At 47.2% G+C, this 20302-nt stretch overlaps 1 protein-coding gene across 1 annotated transcript; it reads left to right on the forward strand.

The window, feature by feature from the left end:
* The first annotated feature begins 448 nt into the window (after positions 1–448).
* On the forward strand, positions 449–17249 carry LOC149364419 (uncharacterized). The gene is made up of 13 exons (XM_089568693.1): positions 449–489; positions 590–643; positions 876–929; positions 2093–2176; positions 2591–2689; positions 3620–3732; positions 6100–6285; positions 7559–7770; positions 9653–9747; positions 10635–10746; positions 12489–12656; positions 14871–14990; positions 17050–17249. The coding sequence occupies exons 1-13, from the start codon at positions 449–451 to the stop codon at positions 17176–17178; spliced, it is 1467 nt and encodes a 488-aa protein (XP_089424819.1). The 3' UTR covers positions 17179–17249.
* The last annotated feature ends 3053 nt before the right edge of the window (positions 17250–20302 follow it).

Here is a 20302-nt window from a genome sequence, read left to right on the forward strand (position 1 = left end):
TGAATGAATGAATGAATGAACGAACGAATGAATGAATGAATGAATGAATGAATGAATGAATGAATGAATGAATGAATGAATTATTTATTTAGAAAGGGAGGCTTGAGGCCGTTTGTTGGAGATATTTGTTTTTTCAAGGAAAACAAATACGCGCGTGTGTGCGGGTGGGTGGTGTCACACATAGAAAAAAAAAATAGACTCATCGTCTTAAATAAACTAAGTTCGTAAAACGCAACCAAACGTCTACGTCTTGCATCCACGACATGCTTTCGCATTCCGACACGTAGGCAGTGATAAGTGTCTCTCCGAATTTTTTTACTTTACCTTTGTTCATTTCGAAGCGCTCCTCATTATTTCTCCTCTGCCAGCCAGCTAATCTAACGAGAAAGAAGAATAGCGGTGTCCGGTACCGCGTGTGCAGCTCTTAAGAAGAAGAGAAGGAGGAAGAATGGATCAGCCGAACAGCCCCAACAGCTCTTCGCCTGTAGTGTAAGCACACTTTATTTTATTCAGTACGGCCAGTCTGCTCGTTTTTTCTTGCTTTTTCCTTTTCATTAAGTGTGCCGCTCTTTCCTTCCTTGCATCGCAGGAGCGGACAACAAAGCCAGGACACCCCCAAAGATATATTTGTCGACAAGAAGGGGTAAGCATGCGAACGAGTAGGAAGGGGTCAACATGCGCATGCGTTAGAGGCATTTTCAAGCATCAGATAGTACGGCGCAGTAAACTGTAAAGTGAGCCTCTTGCTGTGCGCGCTTTCCCGGCATCCCTGCGTTTCTTGTCGCAACCAGAGCCCGCTGTGGCAGCTCAGCGGCTATGGCGTTCTAGTACGATGGATTTTTAAGTGTGCCGCTCTTTCCTTCCTTGCACCGCAGGAGCGCACAACAAAGCCAGGACACCCCCAAAGATATATTTGTCGACAAGAAGGGGTAAGCATGCGAACGAGTAGGAAGGGGTCAACATGCGCATGCGTTAGAGGCATTTTCAAGCATCAGATAGTACGGCGCAGTAAACTGTAAAGTGAGCCTCTTGCTGTGCGCGCTTTCCCGGCATCCCTGCGTTTCTTGTCGCAACCAGAGCCCGCTGTGGCAACTCAGCGGCTATGGCGTTCTAGTGAGATGCAGTTCCATTCATGTCGCTTGAGTCTGTTTGGGCGAGTTGGTTTTCTCATCACCCATAGAACAGCGCGTAGTCAGCATACTTATGTGGCTCTGTAGCGGTACTTGTGTGTGCTGCTTCTTGCCGTCTGCTTCCCTCGTGCTGTTCTACAAGTGCTGTTATGCTGTTCTGCTGCTATGGCGCTCTGCCGTTATGGTGTTCAGCCGCTATGACGTTCTACCGCTATGACGTTCTACTGCTATGGCGTTCTGCCGCTATGGCGTTCTACTGCTCTGGTGAGGGTGGCTTTGTTAGTATATTTCGCCGGGAACGAAATGTAGAAAAGTCTCAGACTTCCGATTTCCTTATTTCACTCCAAATTCCTGCCTTACCTTACGGTACGGTTCGGGTGTCCACCGAAATGTAAGACAATTACTGCTCCATTTCCTTTTTTTTTCAAAAACTAATTCTTGGACTTCCCACGGGGCAAAAACAGAGAGAGAGAGAGGTAACTTTTATTGTAAGCAACGAGACCGGAGCGGATTGTGGGTGGAGTCCTCGGTCCAGATTTCCAGTAGCTTCCGTGATGGCGCCTAGCGCCCCCTGGTCTCCCAGAGCGCCGCTGTCCAGCGTCACCTACCACAGCACCAGCGCCGCGTTGGGCGACTTTAAGAGGTTGACTTTAGTTGTGCATTTCCATGTAATGTGTGTGAAAGTACGAATATCACCATATCATGGGAATGTATCTGAGTACAATGTATAAAACGTACAAAAACTTAAAATGGCGTGAGCTGTGCCACACCCCTACAATACATGTCATTGACTTAGATCACGACATGAGTACCTTCTTCTCTTCCCATGTAGCTCTCAAGTGTCCTTGCGCATGTGGTTAGCGCTATCACTGGGAAGCAGATGGGCTTGGGCACCAACGTTCTTGGGTATTTCAAGTGTTTTCTACTTTTTTCCTGATGGACTCGCCCTTGTGCGTGACCAGGACCCTGCAGATCGGTGTCTCAAAGGACGGCAAACCTCCGGAACCACCGCTAAAACTGACGCCAGCAGAGGCCGTCCTAGCCGGGTACGCGTTATCTTTCTAGCTTGGGAGCGCCTACTCAGTTACAGCTTTTTTTCTGTCATGGCTACTTAATGCGCAAAACGATTTACGTTGGAAACTGCACGGCGTTTAGTTATAGGTAGTTGTATTGTTACGTAGTCATGTAACATGCGCAGGATGTTTCGCGTAAAGTAACTCAACGCTTCCAAATACATGGTACGCAAGTGAAGGTAAAGCATGATTGTTCACTCTCACAGTATAACTTTATTTCTTGGCTATATTACGCTAAAGCTCCCTATATCGTTTGCGTTGCGGCTGCACACACCACCTAGTGCACTATTCTAGAGATTCATCATCACCATCATCATCATATCCAGCATCGGCCACACTAAAATCCACTGCAGGGCGAAATCATCTCCCATTAATCTCCAATTCCAGTGAAATCATATTTCCGGATGAAGAGGAGCCATGGTACCAGCGCACGGTCAGTATGCCCGAAGAATTCGAAGGAACCACACCGCCGTCATACATCGATGCGTGAGTACCAAAGTTACACGTTCGGGTGTCCCTCTCATACGCCTCAGTCTCTGCGTTGTTACTAGTATCAGGAATTTAAGAAAAGTGCTTCTAGTTCCTTTGGCTACCACGACGTGGCGCGTAGCTTTGAACATTAAACAATAATGCGTTCACATCATCCGTGACGAAAGAAAGAGTGGCCGAGTGGCATGCAGAGCTGAACGTGATAGGCCGCTAGGCTTAGCGGTACTGGCTGGGCGCTGTCCCGAATTCCTGGTAATGAGGTGGTGATTTATTTTCTTGGTCAATGCATAACGTTGTGGAAGGGTTGCTTGAGTACTTCTGGTGCTCACGGTGAGTTATGCCACTTTAGTGTCCGACCTGTATGCTGTGCTCGACGCATTCTCTTTCTTTGAGCGCGTCATGGTGTCTTCTTGTGAAGGTTACATTCTGACTCTCTCGTTGTGCACAGGTGAACAGTTCACCAAACTGCTTTCGTAGCAGTGTATCCAACATTCCTTTTGGCTCCAGATGCCACTCTTGCCTTTCTTCCGCGGCCTTAACTATGTACGCCAAATATGCAAGCCAAGACGTGTGCCAAGAGACGTGCCTTCAACACTGTCAGTAGCTAATTCCCCGCCGATCTCCCTTTCCGACCCCTCCCTTCAGCCGCCTTCTACTGACCGCACCGATTCCATTTCAGCATTGCGATTTTAACTTCACGCATCGACAGAAGCTACAACACGCATCGCATCGACAGTAGTTTACTGACTGGGGTCCTTGTGGGTATATGTGTGAAGTGGCGTTCGCACGATTACCAAAGAGTAGTGTAGATAAATCGGGAAATAGAGATCCTTACAGGCGCCAACGTTCTAAGCGGACTTTTAGCTCTCTGGCCACCCGAATATTTATTAAGCCTCAGAGTCGAGCGCCACCCCTTCTCTGCCGCAGGGAGGAAATGTCAGTGCCGCCGTTCACATACATGGTGTACGCCGTCTTCAGCGGCTTCCTCGTGCTGCTCGTGCTCATTGCTGTCCTCGCATACGTTATCTCTCTCTCCTCAGGTGAGTGCTTTTCGCAATATTTCTTTCGTAAATAAGTGCAGTTTCTTACCCCGTTTGTCCCCGCGTATGTTCTTTGTTACATGTTCGCTTCATCAAAAGAAAATGTGCGCTATTTACAAGGAGCGTGTCCCTTTAATGACAAGAATTTATTTATGCTGTAAATGATGACTAGCTGGTAAAGTGGCTATAACGATGTCCTAGTCACCCGCGGCAGCGTTTAATCATGTTATGAGGGGCGTCTTATGAAACTTTTGTTTGAAAAATAATGTAACACTACAAGCGAAAGCAGTGATCGAACGCAGGCGCCTTTCTGCAGGTGTGAAAATGTTGATTCGCTGGCAGAGTAATTGTGGCGCATCGCCGGCGCTGTGACCAGCCAGTCACGAAGCACGCTCATGTACCAGCGGCCCCGTAGACTCGGCATCCGGTTCGTCGTCGCCAGCCGTAGCTTCCGAAATGATGTTCAGTAGTCTGTTGCACGTGCACTTTTAACCTCCCTCCTCTTCTATAGGACGTCTTCAGGTCATTCGTGAACACATGTCCCTCTAAAACATACGCAACGGTTGAGGGACATCAGAAACCGACCTATACCGTTATAAATAAAGAACTTCCTGAACGTTTTCTGATAAAATGAGTTTACTGCGTACAATCGTAAAATTTTGAGAGGCACGGCCCGCTGCATATGTCGTGTGATCGACTGATATGTGGCGTCCTCTCTGTTTATAGCAGAGCAAATGCAGGGACAAATGGTATATATCTGTAGGTGCGGCAAATGACGTCACTGTATTGGTTTCGCCCGACGCTATAGTGAACGCGCTGCTAAATGAGGCCGGAGCAAAGGGAGCGGAACGCGAACTCAGAAGCGTACTCAAAGGCGAGGAGCGCCAGTTGGCGTGGCACCCATCAACCGTTAAATTAATGCCCGCATTGCCTTGTTCCGTCAATACAATGACTGCCACCTTTTTACGACATAGTGCACAGGCTACTTTTGTAATTAATCGTGTGGCAACTTTCCTGTGGTATGCCAAAACCATATATTTATTTATTTATTTATTTATCATCATACCCACAGCGCCATTGGCTGGCATTACAGTGGGGGGGTAGAAGAAAAAGTACACAAATGCCACCGCGTGCAGGTGGTTACAAAAAAAAAAAGATAACAATGAGATAGAAAGAACACGGAATTATTATACACAAAAAAATGTCACAGCATGGAAGAAAATGAATCATTTGATAATATGGACACTACTTCCTCAGGCAGCTTGTTCCATTCCGAAACCGTTTTGGGGAAAAAAGACATTTTAAAAAGGTCAGTCCGGCACCTGTATTCTTTAACTTTAAGTGAATGATCTCTACGTAAAGACACGTAATCAGGGTTGGCTATATATTTGGTTCTGTCTATTCCAGTTCTAGAATGAAATATATTATGAAATAATTTTAAACGCAGTACTTTCCTACGTTTTTGAAGTGAGTCCCAACCCAAAGATTTTTTCGCGCTCGTTACACTAAAATATCGCCCATAGTTATTGAAAACAAAACGAACAGCCAAATTCTGAACTCTTTCTAGCTTTTGAACGTCAAGCAAGGTTTTCGGATCACACATATACACATGTATTCTTGTGTATTTCTTTAGACATGCACATTTGCGCGTCATTATACTTCGTCATTTTACAGGTGACCGTACAACGCGTAAGTGTCTACTCTTCCGACCACGCTCTCTACTCTCGCTTCATTCATAAATGACTCGCAATGTTTCACCCTCCCCTAGGCAAAAATGTGACAGCGGTACCTACTCGGCATACCCCTCCCATGCCAGATTGTTTACCGGAGGCCTCCCTAGACAGCCTTGGATTAGGCCGCCTGAGTCACATGATCATCCCACGGCTCACACTCCCCTGAGCGGTCTTTCCTTCCCCGGCCCACAAGTCTCACATGGACCGCGCAGCCACTCATGAAAAATTTCTAGTCTATCTGCTTCCGGGTCACCTTGATAACATTGTGATTAGCTAACAAGTTAACGCGGAAGCCTCCCCTAAACAGCGTTCGCTGTGAAAGTAGTTAATTCCGCGAACAGTTGGAGCATCCTTCAGTATACAGCAGTCTGGGGTCGGCAGTGTTTTCCAATGGATAATATCTCGCTCATCGCGCCGCCTCCCTCACCCTTCCATTAATTCCACCCTATACTCTAAAATACACAAGATGGGCACTACACTTGTTTCTGGGGATTTTGCGTATATTCTGTCGAATAAAAACTCACCGCCTGAAAACTAGATGCCCTATCCTATTACTAGCGCAGAGTGTTCAATCCGTGCTTTAACATAACCTGATAAGAATTCTTGCATAATTTTGCTTGCACGGTGAACGCAGTGCCAACTCCGACGCCAAGTCCCATGGTGCTGTGCTACTTCGATCCGACGATGAGCACGACGTTCTCGCCCCCCTTTACGCGCTCCGATCTGTGCGTCGAGTGCTGCTCCTACCTCATCTACGACGGCCTCGAGGTCGACGTCCAGGGGAACATCAAGCAGAGAACCGGCACCGGAGCGCCGCCTGGTAGGAGTCACGCTGAAAGCGGAGCAATTGTTAGGAACTGGGCCGTTGCTCCTGTAGGACGGCTGCACAGTTTCTAAATCATGCTCGTTACACTGTTTCGAATCGAAATCTGCTCACAACTGTAGCAACCGCAGGCTAGCTTCTATATAGTTAGCCGACAAGGGCGCCGCCTGTGATGTGAGAAGTCAGCTATACTATACAATGGCGCCACGTGATGTTTCTTTTACCACAGTAATTATGAAGCACTAGGCTGTTTTTTGTTCACTGGGATGCCGCGAGTGGCGCAACAGTCAGGTGCCCTACGGGACGTTTCGCAGTGGCTGAGATCAAAAACATCTTGACTGCAGCAAATAGACGGCGTGCCATTCAGTACAGAGAGCAGGCATAGATGGGAGCTGTAATCATGTGTTTGTACTGACAGACAGAGAGACAGACAGACGGCAAGCAGAGGCGTTTTAGTGACACACCTGCTCCTTCTATGCAACTCCTTAGCGACTTTCCGAATGGCCACGCAGTCGGTCTACTATACGAATACATCGGCACCCGATCAATCATGCAGTTCATTTCCCATGATAGTCACCGGTGCCGAACTTTCACTGGCCTGCAGTTATTTTTTGGCCCATTTTCCATACAAAAACGGCCCGTCTATGGAAAAAGCTGTGGCCTTTTATTATGATCTATACACGCCCAAAGCGGTACTTATTGCCAGCTATCGAAAAATCTATGCCACTAGAGCTATAGCTTCGGAACCATACATATGTTTTTAGTTGTCTTTAGAAAATTATATCCGCCTGAATCTACAGGTGTAGGCAGCCATAGGAAACGTTTCTGGTTTTGGTTTGGTTTTGTGGGGTTTAACGTCCCAAAACGACTAAGGCTATGAGAGACGCCGTAGTGAAGGGCTCCGGAAATTTCGACCACCTGGGGTTCTTTAACGTGCACTGACATCGCACAGCACACGGGCCTCTAGAATTTCTCCTCCAAAGAAATTCTAGCCGCCGCGGCCGGGATCGAACCCGCGTCTTTTGGGCCAGCAGCCGAGCACCATAGCCACTGAGCCACCGCGGCGGCTGGAAACGTTTCTAGTTATTTGGGCCAAGTACCAATAGCCGGCCATAGGCAGTGGGTGGAAATATCCGGGTGTTTCCGGTGCTGCGAAATTCTCGGCCTTTTGAATCGTTGGTTGTTCTGCAACGGGGCGTACGAGGCCGGCACTTTGCTCATTCCTGGTCGCCCATTATTAAACTGCGCATACACCGCCGCTTTCTCGTAGTGGACACCGTCCAGGACTGGCTGGAGCTAAAGCGCGCGACGGACCTGAAGGTGATGTTCGGCCTGCGCTTCCAGCCTGCACCTTCCGCGGGTGCGGCGGACCTGCAAGTGGCGCACATCCCCCAGACGTTGCATAGCAGCTACGCAGAGTGGGACGGCGCCGCATTCATATGGACGACCGTCGACGCTCAAAAAGAGATCACCTTATACCGGGTGAGCCGCGAAAGTGACCTTGTGCATACGCGCACCCACAGGAACCTCGGTGGACTGTAGGGTGCCTTGATACCGAACACTGCGCAGAGTGTGTGCGTCGCAGTGAAGCGCGCAGCAGTGGTCTACCAGTTTCAACGTAACTTCGCATCCGAGCCACACGTTTAGTTCTGTGGAAAATTTTTTAACGTTGGAGTTACACGCATGGCCTATTCAAAAGAAACTGGAACTACTAATTGCCTTTCAAAAACTGTTGCCAGTGGACCGCTTTATGTTCAGCCCACAAGGACCACTATAATGAATGTGCTTCGTTGCCATGTAAAAAAAGTTTTCTCGGGGTTTCAACTGCTTGCTCAAATTTTATCGTTCGTGCAGATCAGCACGTCTTTTGTACACTTTCTCTTGGCAGTTTTGCCTTAGGGCTGCGCTTTGGGCCGCACACTGTCTTTGCAGGACAGAAAGCCTGCACCCAGAAACAAATTGAAATGCACTTTATCAGAGCGAGTCTAGGCGCACACGTTATTGGCTGTAGGCCGGTAAACGGTTGTTTTACTTTCCGTTCCGCTTGAGGCTTGCGGACCATTCTTGCAGAACCTACAATCTGAGGCCTGTACATAACGGCGGAAAAAAAAAAGATACGATATTTATCATTGCGGTAATCCGAAATTCAGCGACAGCTTGAAATGCCGATGCCTGGCGGAGTTTTCGGTAACTCTGGGCGCTAAACAAGCACGGTTACACAATGTCCCCTTTTCCTCCATCCATATCTGTTCATAAGGATATGGGTGGACTCATTAATCAGAACGTAATGACGTCACGTTATTGTATTATTATCGGACCTGTCAGGTATTGCCATTCTGACCGGTCAGAGTGTAGCGAGAGCATGACCTCGTGCGTGACGTCACTCCGTTCTCACTAATGAGCGCGATGAGTTGTACCTGGCGTGTGATGTCAACGGCACCGACACCGACACCGTATAAACATGAAACATGGCTTAACCGATGTAGCTGTAAGAAGCTGAGAGCCGGATCGTAACTTACACTGATTAAATTCCGTGTTCATGTTTTGTCCTTCGAATCCGCGGTGGCTCAATAGTTAGGTCGCTCGGCTGCTGAGAACGAAAACGTGGGTTCAGTCCCGGCCGCGGCGGCCACATTTCGATGGAGAGGCCCGCGTACTGTGCGACGGAATTGCTCGTTAAATAACCGCAGGTAGTTAAAAAACAATCCGGAGCCTTCCACTACGACATCCCTCGTAGACCACGTGTCGCTTTGGGACGTTAACCAATATACCATACCATTTACTCTTTGGTCAGCTACTTCTTGGCGCCTGAGCTGGCGAATCGCCAGCTTACTGGGCTATAAGTTACAAGGCATCAGCCATAACGTCACAGGCAGCAGCTGGTAATGATAAACGTTTTTCGTTTACGGGGTTTAACGTCTAAAAACGACCCAGAAATTTCGATCACCTGGGGTGCTTTAACGTCCACTTACATCGCACGTACACGAGCCTCTAGCATTTCGCCTCCATCGAATTGCGACCGCCGCGGCCGGGATCGAACTCGTGTCCTTCGGTTCAGCAGCCGAGCACCATAACCACTGAGCCACCGCGGCGACATTAAATGATAAAGGGGGGAGAGTGTGTGAGAAGTGGATCACCATTCGTTTCCTCAAATAGCAACCTTCTGGGCACTCTAACGCTGAGTTTAGATTAAACAGCGTACTTATTTTGTGAGTGCGAAACTGTGTATAAGGAGCGTTTAAATTTGCAACTGCACGGGAGCAGCGAACCGGCGAAGCGGGCGCTGTAAATAGACGCGGACGTTACACTTGCAGCGAAGGGGTGACGTTATGATAGATACAAATGTGTACTCGTTCTGTTACAGGCGGTGCGCAAGGAGTTCGGCGACGCTGCTTTCAAGATAATAGCCCACATCTCGCCGACTGTCATCTACGCCTACAATTTCACCGCCTTGAAAATGTAGGTCGACGCATGACGCATGCATTCACTATATCGGTTGCCACTTCATGGCAGACTCGCCGGCAGGTGCGAAGCGGTAAAGGATATACACTGTCTTTGGACATCTGGAAAAAAAAAAAATGGCGCACCGTGTTTCACTTGTGTTCCGTAATATATGAGAAGACATTCAACTTTCCGGGTAGGCGTTGATCAAACCCAAGTTCATTCATTATTTCCTGACGCCCGTCGGTAATCACCAGCCTCGACAGCTGTTCGATATTAAGAAAGTGATTTTGTATTGTTAATCAGCCTTAATCACTAAGGCATTAAGCGCGCGGCACGCGCCTCATATGTGCACTAGGCTTAGTGCTACTTACAGCCACAGAAGCTTGGCATGTTATCTGTCACTTGTTTTTGTACAAAAGAATAGCGCTTCATGCCGTATTTTCTGCTCGATCTCGACCTCGATCTTTTCGAACGCAAGAGAGTGATTTCTTTCTTGTGTCTCGTTTATTCCTTTAAAGTTTTAAACCCTCGAGGAAAGGTGGTTTGGTTTATGGGGGTTGGACATCTCAAAGCGACTCAGGCTATGAGGGACGCCGTAGTGAATGGCTCCGGAAATTTCGACCACCTGGGGTTCATTAACGTGCACTGACATCGCACAGTACACGCGCTTCTAGAATTTCGCCTCCATAGAAATTCGATCGCCGCGGCCGAGATCGAATCCGCATCTTTCGGCTCAGCAGTCGAGTACCATAACCACTGAGCTAAACCACCACGGCGGCTAGAAACTGCGCGCATCCGAATTGTTTTTTTTTTAAGAAAATTGTAAAAATTTGAAATGTTGTGCTAAAGCCAAAGCTAAGCTGAGCTCTCCTGTGATCTATACTTGCGTCCCTACCGCTCAGATACGCTGACGTCATCGTGGTGGAGACGCATAATTTCGCCGTCCACGGAAGGGCGTACCCGCCGTGCATGTACGAGTCTGGCGGATTCATGGACGTCTCGAACAAAAATCTGGTGCGTACCACAGTGTCATCTTGAATGTGCTGGTAAGTTGCCCCGCATTTAGAGAAGAGCGACATCGTCTATACATCTAACTTTTGGATACGTGTTTTCTTCTTTGTAATGAGGCGTAAGGCATTATTATATACCGATTACCAAGTGGTATCCTCCTATTTATAATCTAATTTCTTTATCGTGCTGTTTTCGTTTCGGTTTCAACAGCCAAACGATGGCTGTGAAGTCAAAGAAAGGTTGTAGGTCATGTAAGGAACAAAAACCGGCAATATAATTGGTGCTTCTACATACGTTGTCATTCCGGCTCTTGAGGACGGCTCGCTTCAGCCCTGTAGTGCATTAAAACGATGAAGCAGCGATTATATCGCAGTTTTTCCATGCCCCACGTGACCTATAACCTCTCCTTGATGTCACAGCCATTGTTCGGCTGTTGAAAACTAAACACCATAACGGAAAAATTCGGTTATAAATTATTTAGCGGTCATAGGAGAATACCACATGGTAATTACTGCATACTAATGTCTTATGCATCATTATAGAGAAGAAAACATGCCACTTAAAATTAGGTGCCTATACTCCTTTAATGCTGGTGAATGCGGCGACCATTGTGGATTCGCTTTCTCTCAGCGCCCAGCTGCCCCGGGAAAGCCCACCTTAGAAGAATGGAAGCCATGCACCCATCAAGGTCGTCTATTGGGAAATAATTTTTCCTAGTCCTCACTTTCGGCACACACAACTTACACGCAGCTTAATACTCGCATAACAAGAGAAACCGGCATGCGTATATGCAGAGAAGTGGTCACCACGAATCGCATCCTACCCTTAGAAAAATGGTCTGTGAACCTCCTGTAGATTTCCTACAAACTCTGTTGCCTTCCTATAGACCTTTCCTTTTGCCTATTAATAGTATATAGACTGCCTATAGAGCGAAGTCTACTGAAAAAATGGGAGAGGACACTTAAGCTAGTGGGTAAGGCTCTCTATTCTGAGAGCCTCGTGGTGACACTTTGAATGGAAGATAACCGCTGGTCCTTAAGGGTAACGGAGTGGATTCCAAGAGAAGGCATGAGTAGCAGCGGGCGGCAGAATGTTAGGTGGGCAGATGAGATTAAGACTGCTGGGGTACGGTGTCCGCAGCTGGCAAAGGACAGGGTTAATGGAGAAACATGGGATAAGCCTTTGGCCTGCAGTTGTCGTTGTAAAGGTGATGATGACTACGATGAACGCATTTTTCTTTTTTCAAATGTTTCAATTCACTTATTGATCAATTACGCACTCTAATTCATGAATCAATTGATCATTTACGCACCTATTGCAGAAGCACATTCGTAGAACATTAACGGAGTTACTTCTTGTAACTCTTCTTGAACTGCATAATTTTTTTCCCAGGGACAGTTGATAGAAAATACTATCAACAAATAAATATATTTTTCCATATAGACGGCTGAAGAAACGGGAGTCAGAGTAATGGGTGCGGAGGAAGTCAGATGTGGATCGGCGTGTCGGGGCAGAGGTTAAAAAAAGCAAGCTTCTCGCCACTACCATCTTATCTTTTTTTTTTTTTTGGAGTGAGCTGGTCTTGTGCACCGTCCCCGATTAACACTATACCTCCCTTGGACGTCCTGAAGAGTTCTGAACGTCCGCAGGACTTTTAAGGGAGTTTCGATGCCCATTGGAAACTATAGCCCCCGTCTCAATCGCTACGCTCCCTGTTAATGGCGGTCGGCCCTGCTCGTCGGCAGGTTGACGTCCTCAACGAAATCCTGGGTCCCATGCCGCACCTTTTCGGCAAGCTGGTGCCGACCGTGTCGACGGTGGGCAAGAAGTACGTCTTCGCTGACGCCACCAAAGTTGAGGTCGGCGACCTCGTCGACCTGTCCGTCCCGCCCCAGAATGTCCCACTCGCCACCGTAAGACAGTTCATTTGTTCTTTTCGCTTTGTCTCCGTCATTTCAGTTTACACCGAGAGGTGTGTTGGCAACATGCGACAGCTTTAGAAGCTGTTGATGCCTTTACCGGAAGTGGCGTCACTTCCGGTCTTTTGACTTCACTTCACTTTGGCCAATCAGCGAATTTTATGGCAGACAACACACTTTTGACATATAAAACCAGCGGGGAAAGCCTTTGACGATAACAAAAAACATTGATAGAAAAAAAAATGCCAGACTGACGTCGGGTGATCTGCAGGTATGTTGAATGTTAGTGAAATCTTACATTGTATAAAAAATTGCGTTCATTAAAGGTTTCCCGCTCAAAAATGCTTTTGCTCGGAATGGCAGGGTATGGATGCTCCTAATGTTATCATTTAATAAATACTGCTTTAGACATTAAATACATGGGTATGCACGGACACACTAGCATCGAATGGGCTTTTGTAGTGTGTCATAATTATCGTGTCCTGCAGTCCGATTCGATTTTTAAACGGAGGTCCCTCACCCGCATTTCGTACTCTCCTTTCTGGCACCAAGTCAAAATCCGCTGCCTCAGTTGTGAAGCAAGACGTCCGCGTTACATATATACGCCTCTTGGTATTGACAAAGGGCGCCCTGTCGTGTTGCAGAAGCGTTTTCTTTCGTACATTCAGCGCACATTGAGGTTTTATTTCATGATTTCTTAACTGAATAAACTGCTTGACTGACAGATTAAACCGTTGCGTTCGTCTTAACGCATGCGAATTAAGACGAACAAAGCCGAAGTAGGCGTGCACGTTAAGACGATTATAAGGGTGAACGAGACAGAACATGCGCATTGAATATTCATTATGCAAATGCTAGAAAGTTGTACCAAACCGGCTAAGGAGTACTTAACCTTCTACTTCTGTAATGCTCATTTTGTTACGTGCGGTCTTGCGATCTTCTTTCTTTTTTTTCTTACTCGCATCTTCAGCAGAGCATACTGGTGTTACTTCTGTTCAGTGCTTGCCTTTAAATTTATTGGCCTACTTTTTTTTTGTTCTGTCCTTTCTTTTCCGCACAGCACTGTTACAATATGTTTTCGTATTACATTTAGTTATAGTACAACATTCTGGATAATGTTACTTGTTCTTCTGTAACTGTTAATGGGGATAGCAACTGCTGACGTGCAACTGTTGCAGCACCGTCGCCGCCCTCTGAGGCCAGAGCCTAGTCAAGAGGACATGTTGAATTGAATTGAATTGAATTGAATTTATTTTTTCAGAACAACTGGAAGGATTTCCAGGCAAAAAGCTGCTTTCGCAGCTTGACTGGGCCCGGAAAACCGTTACATACAGTGGCTTAGACTTTTAAGGTGATTGAAATAAACATGCCTCAAGGACAAGAACTTTGTATTACCTCAATAAACGAACAATAAAAACTTAACGAATTATTATCCCTCTCTCACAGGGGAAAAAAAGGTTCAGCCTTACGAGACCAAGCTTTTATTGACAGCTGTGCCCTAATACGACTAGCTTAGCCTTGACAGGAAGACAATATTCTGCAAACGCATTTGTATTTCGTACATGCGCTCTTAACGATAAGCGAAGCCCGAGCAGGGTTGGGGGTCGAAGGAACAAATCTGCTAAAGAGGCACAGGCTAGGAGCGTGTTATGGAGTCAAGTGCCATGCGCTATCCGAGGAATCACTGACCCGCTGCTAGCCACAGACGGTCAAGTATCAACCAAAACGCCGCGCTCCCTTTGAGGACGCCATGATGGAGCGGTCACTGTGTGATTTCTACATAGCTTTTTCCCCCAAGTCCGATCCACCCATTGTCTAAGACGGCAGGGTAGAGCTGATACTAATCATTGCTGCAGCAGCCGGTTGGCGCTGTGCAGACATATCACACACCTTTAGCATAATAAGCGCCGTGTTACCGTTGCCGGTACCGGCGTACCGGGAGCCCGCACGCAGCCAATGCGCCGTGGCCTCCGCGGTCAAAGCGCGCTGCGCGCGCCTGCGTTACCGTCACCGAAGTACCAGGAGGCCTGCCTGCGAGCCTCGTGGTACTTCGATGAGGGTAACACGGTACACGGTATGCTAAAGGTGTCTATTGAATACGAGCGAGACTCGTTTAACAACTTATTGTGTCTCTTTGTTGTCTGAGTTCAATGTAATTGTGTCTTATATGTGCCCTCTTTCTTTCTCTCTGTCTGCCAAAACGCAAAGATTTGTCAAAACAAGGCGGAGTGGACTTTTAAGCTGGAAAATAAAACCAAGTGTGATTCAGCCTTCAACAACAAGAAAGAATGGATTGGTTTCGAAAGCCCGACATCCGTCGTGCTCAAGGTAAACGAACACTGAACGTGCTCGGAATAATTTCCCTCTTTGTTTCGCTCATATAGGCTTTAAACGGGTACACACACACAAAATTTCTAACGCAAACAAACGTTATGATTTATTTAATGGGCGTAAGGAGATGCTTTCTATACCATGTTTCAGTCGCAGGCGTTAAAAGGCAAATAGTTTAACATAATTTTTAATGTTGTCAAAGAAGCCACTAGGAATTTCCACCTGCATCTAGTGATGTCAAAGTGCCCTTGCCCCAAGTATTGTTACGTCACCCAACCTAGCGGTTGTGTTCACTGAAACAACCAGTGCTTACCGGCGATGCCGACGTCATCAGGAGTATGGTAGTCCTGGTTGGCTGATCGACAGTGACGTCATGCCGCACTTCAGCTCTGGCACCGACAGGGCCTGCCGGTGCAGAATGGTTAGTAATTAAATATTAACGCTGTGCATCCGTGTTTTGAGTTCATTTTGATAATCACTTTGGCCGTAGACCTTTCTGAAGGCAAATAAAAAAATAAACGAACACCCAAAAACTTTTTACTGGTGGAAAGTATTGGATGACCGTTTTTTTTTTTTTTTGCCTTGAAAGAGGCCTTACGACCGTAGTAATCATGAATATAAACTCTAAAAAGCAGTGTGCAGTGTGAAAAATTAATTACAAACATTTCTGGAGCATCAGGTCCGGTCGGCGCCAGCGCTGAAGTGCGCCATAACGTCACGGTCGACCGGCGAACCTGGACTACCACATTCCTGATGAGGCCAGCGTCAGGCAAGCTCTGGTTGTTCCTGTTGTTTCGGTGACGTCACTATAATTGGGGTACATGCACGTTGACGTAGCTCGATGCTAGTGGAAATGCTTAGCCGGCTTCTCGGGCAACATTCAAAATCACATTAAATTATGTTCTACACAACGCTGCGACTGAAATTGCTAGAAGGCATCTCCTTGCATCCATTAGAGCATGCTCGATATCAGCACTGGGCGCTGTGAGCGTCACACATCGAGCCTGCCGTGCAGAGATAATGTGTATGGATAGTTGCATGCAGCGCTGTCAAAGCCTTAGTAGCAACAGGCTTCGAACGACGCATGCCCCTGCACTTTATATCGCCTTTCTTCAATGCCCCCTTCACTGAGTCTTCCATTTATAAGATTCGGACTTTGTACCGCGAACACATTTGGGTTGGGACTTCTGTATCGCGCAACGGCGGGCACGCGAACACTTCTCAATGCTCAGTCACTGCAGAGCTGCACGGAATAAATATAGCTTCCTGGAAGCGCGCCGACGGAGTGTGGACATCGATGCACATCGCAGGGCTCGGCTGTTCAAAGTGGTCCACTGGCGACATCAGATTATAATCTGCGGTGGTGATACACGATGGCTGCAGTAATTAAGTTAATAACTATAATCAGCATCCACAAGAGCGCTGCCATTCGGCTACGAAGGAAAGCTGCACCGCTTTCTCGTAATCTTCGCAGTTAACCTCAAAAATGACCCTGATCTGGAGGTCTTCCTCAGCTGCGAATATTGTAAGAAAGCTGCTGGTGCGCGAGCTACAGTCATGAACCATTGTTACAGTTGTTGCGTTGCTAGGTGCTCTAATATAGTCCGGCCCCGTCTTAGTGGCGCAAGCTGTCACTTTCACCTCAATGCCGGCAAAGTCTCTTCACAGCCCACTTACGTTGTGCAGATTAAAATGACAAGTTACACATCACGGTCTCAGCTTTCCGAACATCAGGGCAGATTTAGAACAGATCTAAATGTTGCTATGCAGTGGAGCATTTGCTCGCAGAATAGTCGTAAGAATATAATCCCTCCATTAACTTCCAAAAACCTCAACCCAGCTCTAGGAATAGACTCCATACACATGTAACACTATACATATCATTACCTATTCCCGTTTTCTCCGCCCTTCCCCTTGCAGCTGGAGTGTTTGGCTTTATTCGGACTCTATGGACAACCAATGGGCGATACCTGAGCAGGCGCTCCCTTCAACTAGGCCCTGTAGCTCTGGCCTCTAATGAAGTTATCTTCTTCATCACTGCTCTTTCCTCACGCAGACCGAGCTGGTGAAGAAGAAGAGGTTGCTGGGCATCGCCGTGCTCAACATTGAGCAGGACGACCGCAGCGCCTGCACCGTGGACAGCTGGCCCTACCTGCTGGGCGCAGTGCAGCAAGCCCTGCGCTAGGACACCCACAAAGCACAAGAGGGGTGCACAGTGTATGCAACAGCGATGCACAGCAGCCCTCGTTTTAGATAGCGAAAGCACACCGCTATGCGCTACGGACTTTTGCAATGTGTAGCTCGCCGTCTGAGGAAAGTTGCTGGCACAAAGGGGGCCAGCTAGGTCCTTGTCCTGGCACCTAGAAGACGGCGGCGCGGTGAAATAACAAAAGAAGAAGAAAAAACGAAAAATACAACATTAGCCGTCTCTGTGCTCGCGTGTGTTCACTTGCATCAACAAATGCAACGCCGGACACGTGTTGTTCCTGCAAAGTAACTGTTTTCCATGTCCGACAGACGAAACTACAATATACCGGGCGTTTCAGCGAACGCTTTAAAAAAATTACAAAAATAAGCTTTTTTGAGTAAAAATATGGTTTTTCCGGCATAGTATTACCAGTGCTGGCGGACACTCGAAGACCGTTGAATCGTCTTAAGTAGTAAGCTGGTTAACTGATTTTTAATAAGTTTTTAACTAGTAGAGTTAGGCGCTTAGTTGCAATTAGAGATTTGTAGCCGATCGTTAGTCATAGCCATATCAGTTTTTAGAATTTCTAAAACGCGATTACCCTTGGTGCTGTGCGCTGGAGGGGCTGCTTTGCCTGCATGCTTTCGAAAGCGCTCGTATTTTTGCGTGATGCAGCCAGATTTTGTCGAGCCACAGCGGTCAGGGTAATAGCGTTTCCGAAATTCTAAAAACTGATATGGCTATTACTAAGTACTAGCCTGGTTCTCTGAAAAAACTCTGAGAGCAGCGCCAAGGAATTTTGAGCAATAAATTTTCGCTCCTTCGGGTCAGTATACCAGCCCGCACGACTGAGCTGCGCAAGATCCTGTAAACCCGTGGTCCTTGTTAAAACGGGTCCTGTCGGTGAAGCACATCGCAAGTACTGCGCTCGCTGCCTACAGACCGCTGTCCTCGCGGACCAACCGAAGCGGTAATCTCTATACAGGCCACTGTCATCACCCACTATACGCATGACTTCTGAGGTTAGGTGCTGTGCACGGTTTCAGTCCGTCAAGTGAGAGTAGTAAGCCCACTAGACGGCCTACATTCACCCATTTTAGCACTTTTCGGGTTACAAAGAACTCGCCATGGCGTGAGCCGCGAAAACCACGAAAGGTTATTTTTGTAATTCTTGGGACACTTGCATTCGTAAGGCGCAATTGATCAGCAGCAGCAGCAGCGTCCTCTCGATGATTGAAAGCCCAGACCAAACTGATGAAATACGCCAGCCTGTCTGTCCGGGATTTAGCCGTCGAAAGTCGTCAGTTCCGCATCTTGATGCAGCGCTTTGTGCATGCGTGTTTACAGTCTTTCACAGTTCCCGTGTCTACCGTAAGCGCGTCTCATATCCACCGCACTGAACCGACACTAAGGACTCGCCGACGCTCTTGACGAAATAGCAGAGAATAAAGCCGCTAGAGAAACGCGGCCGTCGATAGGCAAGAGATATTTCGAAACAACGACTTCCAGCGTGGATGGCTGAGATGGCGCAATGTGACAGAGTGCAGCAGATAGCGTGGCTTCGTGTACTGTGAGATCCGCCGGTGCACTTAGTGTAAATGGTCGAGGGCTAAGTCTGCGCGCCCCTCACCGTCTGGTCGATCACGAAAGCGCAAAAAGCAGGTGGTGAAGCTCTGAATACTGCTCTAAGTCTTTTCAACACTGTAATTCAAGGAACAGACACCTACTCAGCTCTACACTTGATCGGAGCAACGCTCAAAGCAACTGTCAGCCCAGCAAGCTCCGACTACACGGAGAGGTGCTTATTGCTACTTTCGCGCCTGGCCCCCTCTTCGATGACTCACTGTCAAGGCGCTAGTTTGCTCGGAAAAGCTTTCATATATCATAGTTGAAGCACTTTAAAAGTACTTCATTTTCCATTGCGTCTGTTTACTTTTTTCACGCGTCAGAAGAACGTGCGCTCGCCTTAAAGCCAAAGGAGCATATTCTGAATAAAAACTACCAATACTTTTAGTTCTTCTCTCAGATCCTTTATGCTAAGAACGTACTGAAATCGCAGCATCAGAACAATGCATTTATAATGCAAGTAATTGCAACGGAAAGCAGAAATCGCACCAGCAGCAAAGTTTCTCGAGTGTGCACTTTCTTCAAAGCCGTTGAAAAAGTGCTCAACAAGCACATTTTGCGTCTGGGTGCTAACAACCTTTACTCACGGTAGATAGTTTACTTAACGTCTGCAACGCACTAGCAGTGTGTCTGTTCACTCAGCGTCTAACTTTATCTCTTTATCGTTGACCGGCGTTGTTTCTTGCAGCGTTTCATCAGTGCCAGCTCTTGCGCTGTTTGTGCTGCACCTCCCGCGGAACCACTTCACCACCAAATGTCAAGTATTTTGGGACGACGACCTCTCCTTACCATATATCCACCGCCCTCGTCGTACTATCTCAGCAGCATGTCCTTCTTTCTACAGCCTCAGAAAAGTTGACGATTCACCGCTGGCAAATTGTGGCAAGTCAGTAACATAAAACTCCCCACTGAAAAGTCTGAAACCATCAGTTTATTTGTACATTCAGGTTCCTTGTCATACAGGGGCTACGACAAGAAGATACTTCCCGATGAAGCCGCTTTAATTAAGTTGGGCTCAAAATTTGGGAACTGTTTACAACACCGGAGAAATTTAGAGCAATAACATTAGCCGTATTCTCGTACATACTCCATGCGAGCCATGACACTGCTTGCTTGGTTTCATCCTACAACTATTAATGTTTCCCTTTGAAAACTTTCAGGTAGAGATAGTGAAGGGGGCTTTGGTGTGATCCTTCCCTAAAGGCAACCTCCTGTGTCTTTCAAGAATTACCTTATTAGCGGCGATGCGCATGCCTTAATCATCTTGCACTGTGTGCCATGAGGGTTTACAAACTGAGCCGCAAGCAGTGGCAGAAATGGTCATGAAGTTTTAAACCGATAAGGACCTTATATGAGAGTTGTAGAAATACTTTTTATTCCAATAAAGGGACTGCCTACTGACTTATTTTACTGCATTTTGTCGCGATAGTCGATAAAAATGATGCTGCCAGCCCAAATTAACGAAAACCCCTGACATCTGGGACGTGACGACTTT

The sequence above is a fragment of the Amblyomma mixtum genome, chromosome 2 (assembly GCF_055824585.1).
Source record: "Amblyomma mixtum isolate Tamu chromosome 2, ASM5582458v1, whole genome shotgun sequence".
Taxonomy (NCBI): Eukaryota; Metazoa; Arthropoda; class Arachnida; order Ixodida; family Ixodidae; genus Amblyomma; species Amblyomma mixtum.

Bases quoted from the DNA above. Each gene is read 5' to 3' on its own strand.
- LOC149364419 (XM_089568693.1), top strand. From the start codon at position 449: ATGGATCAGCCGAACAGCCCCAACAGCTCTTCGCCTGTAGT. The intron at 490-589 runs GTAAGCACACTT...CTTGCATCGCAG, and splicing joins AACAGCTCTTCGCCTGTAGT to GAGCGGACAACAAAGCCAGG. The intron at 930-2,092 runs GTAAGCATGCGA...GTGCGTGACCAG, and splicing joins ATATTTGTCGACAAGAAGGG to GACCCTGCAGATCGGTGTCT.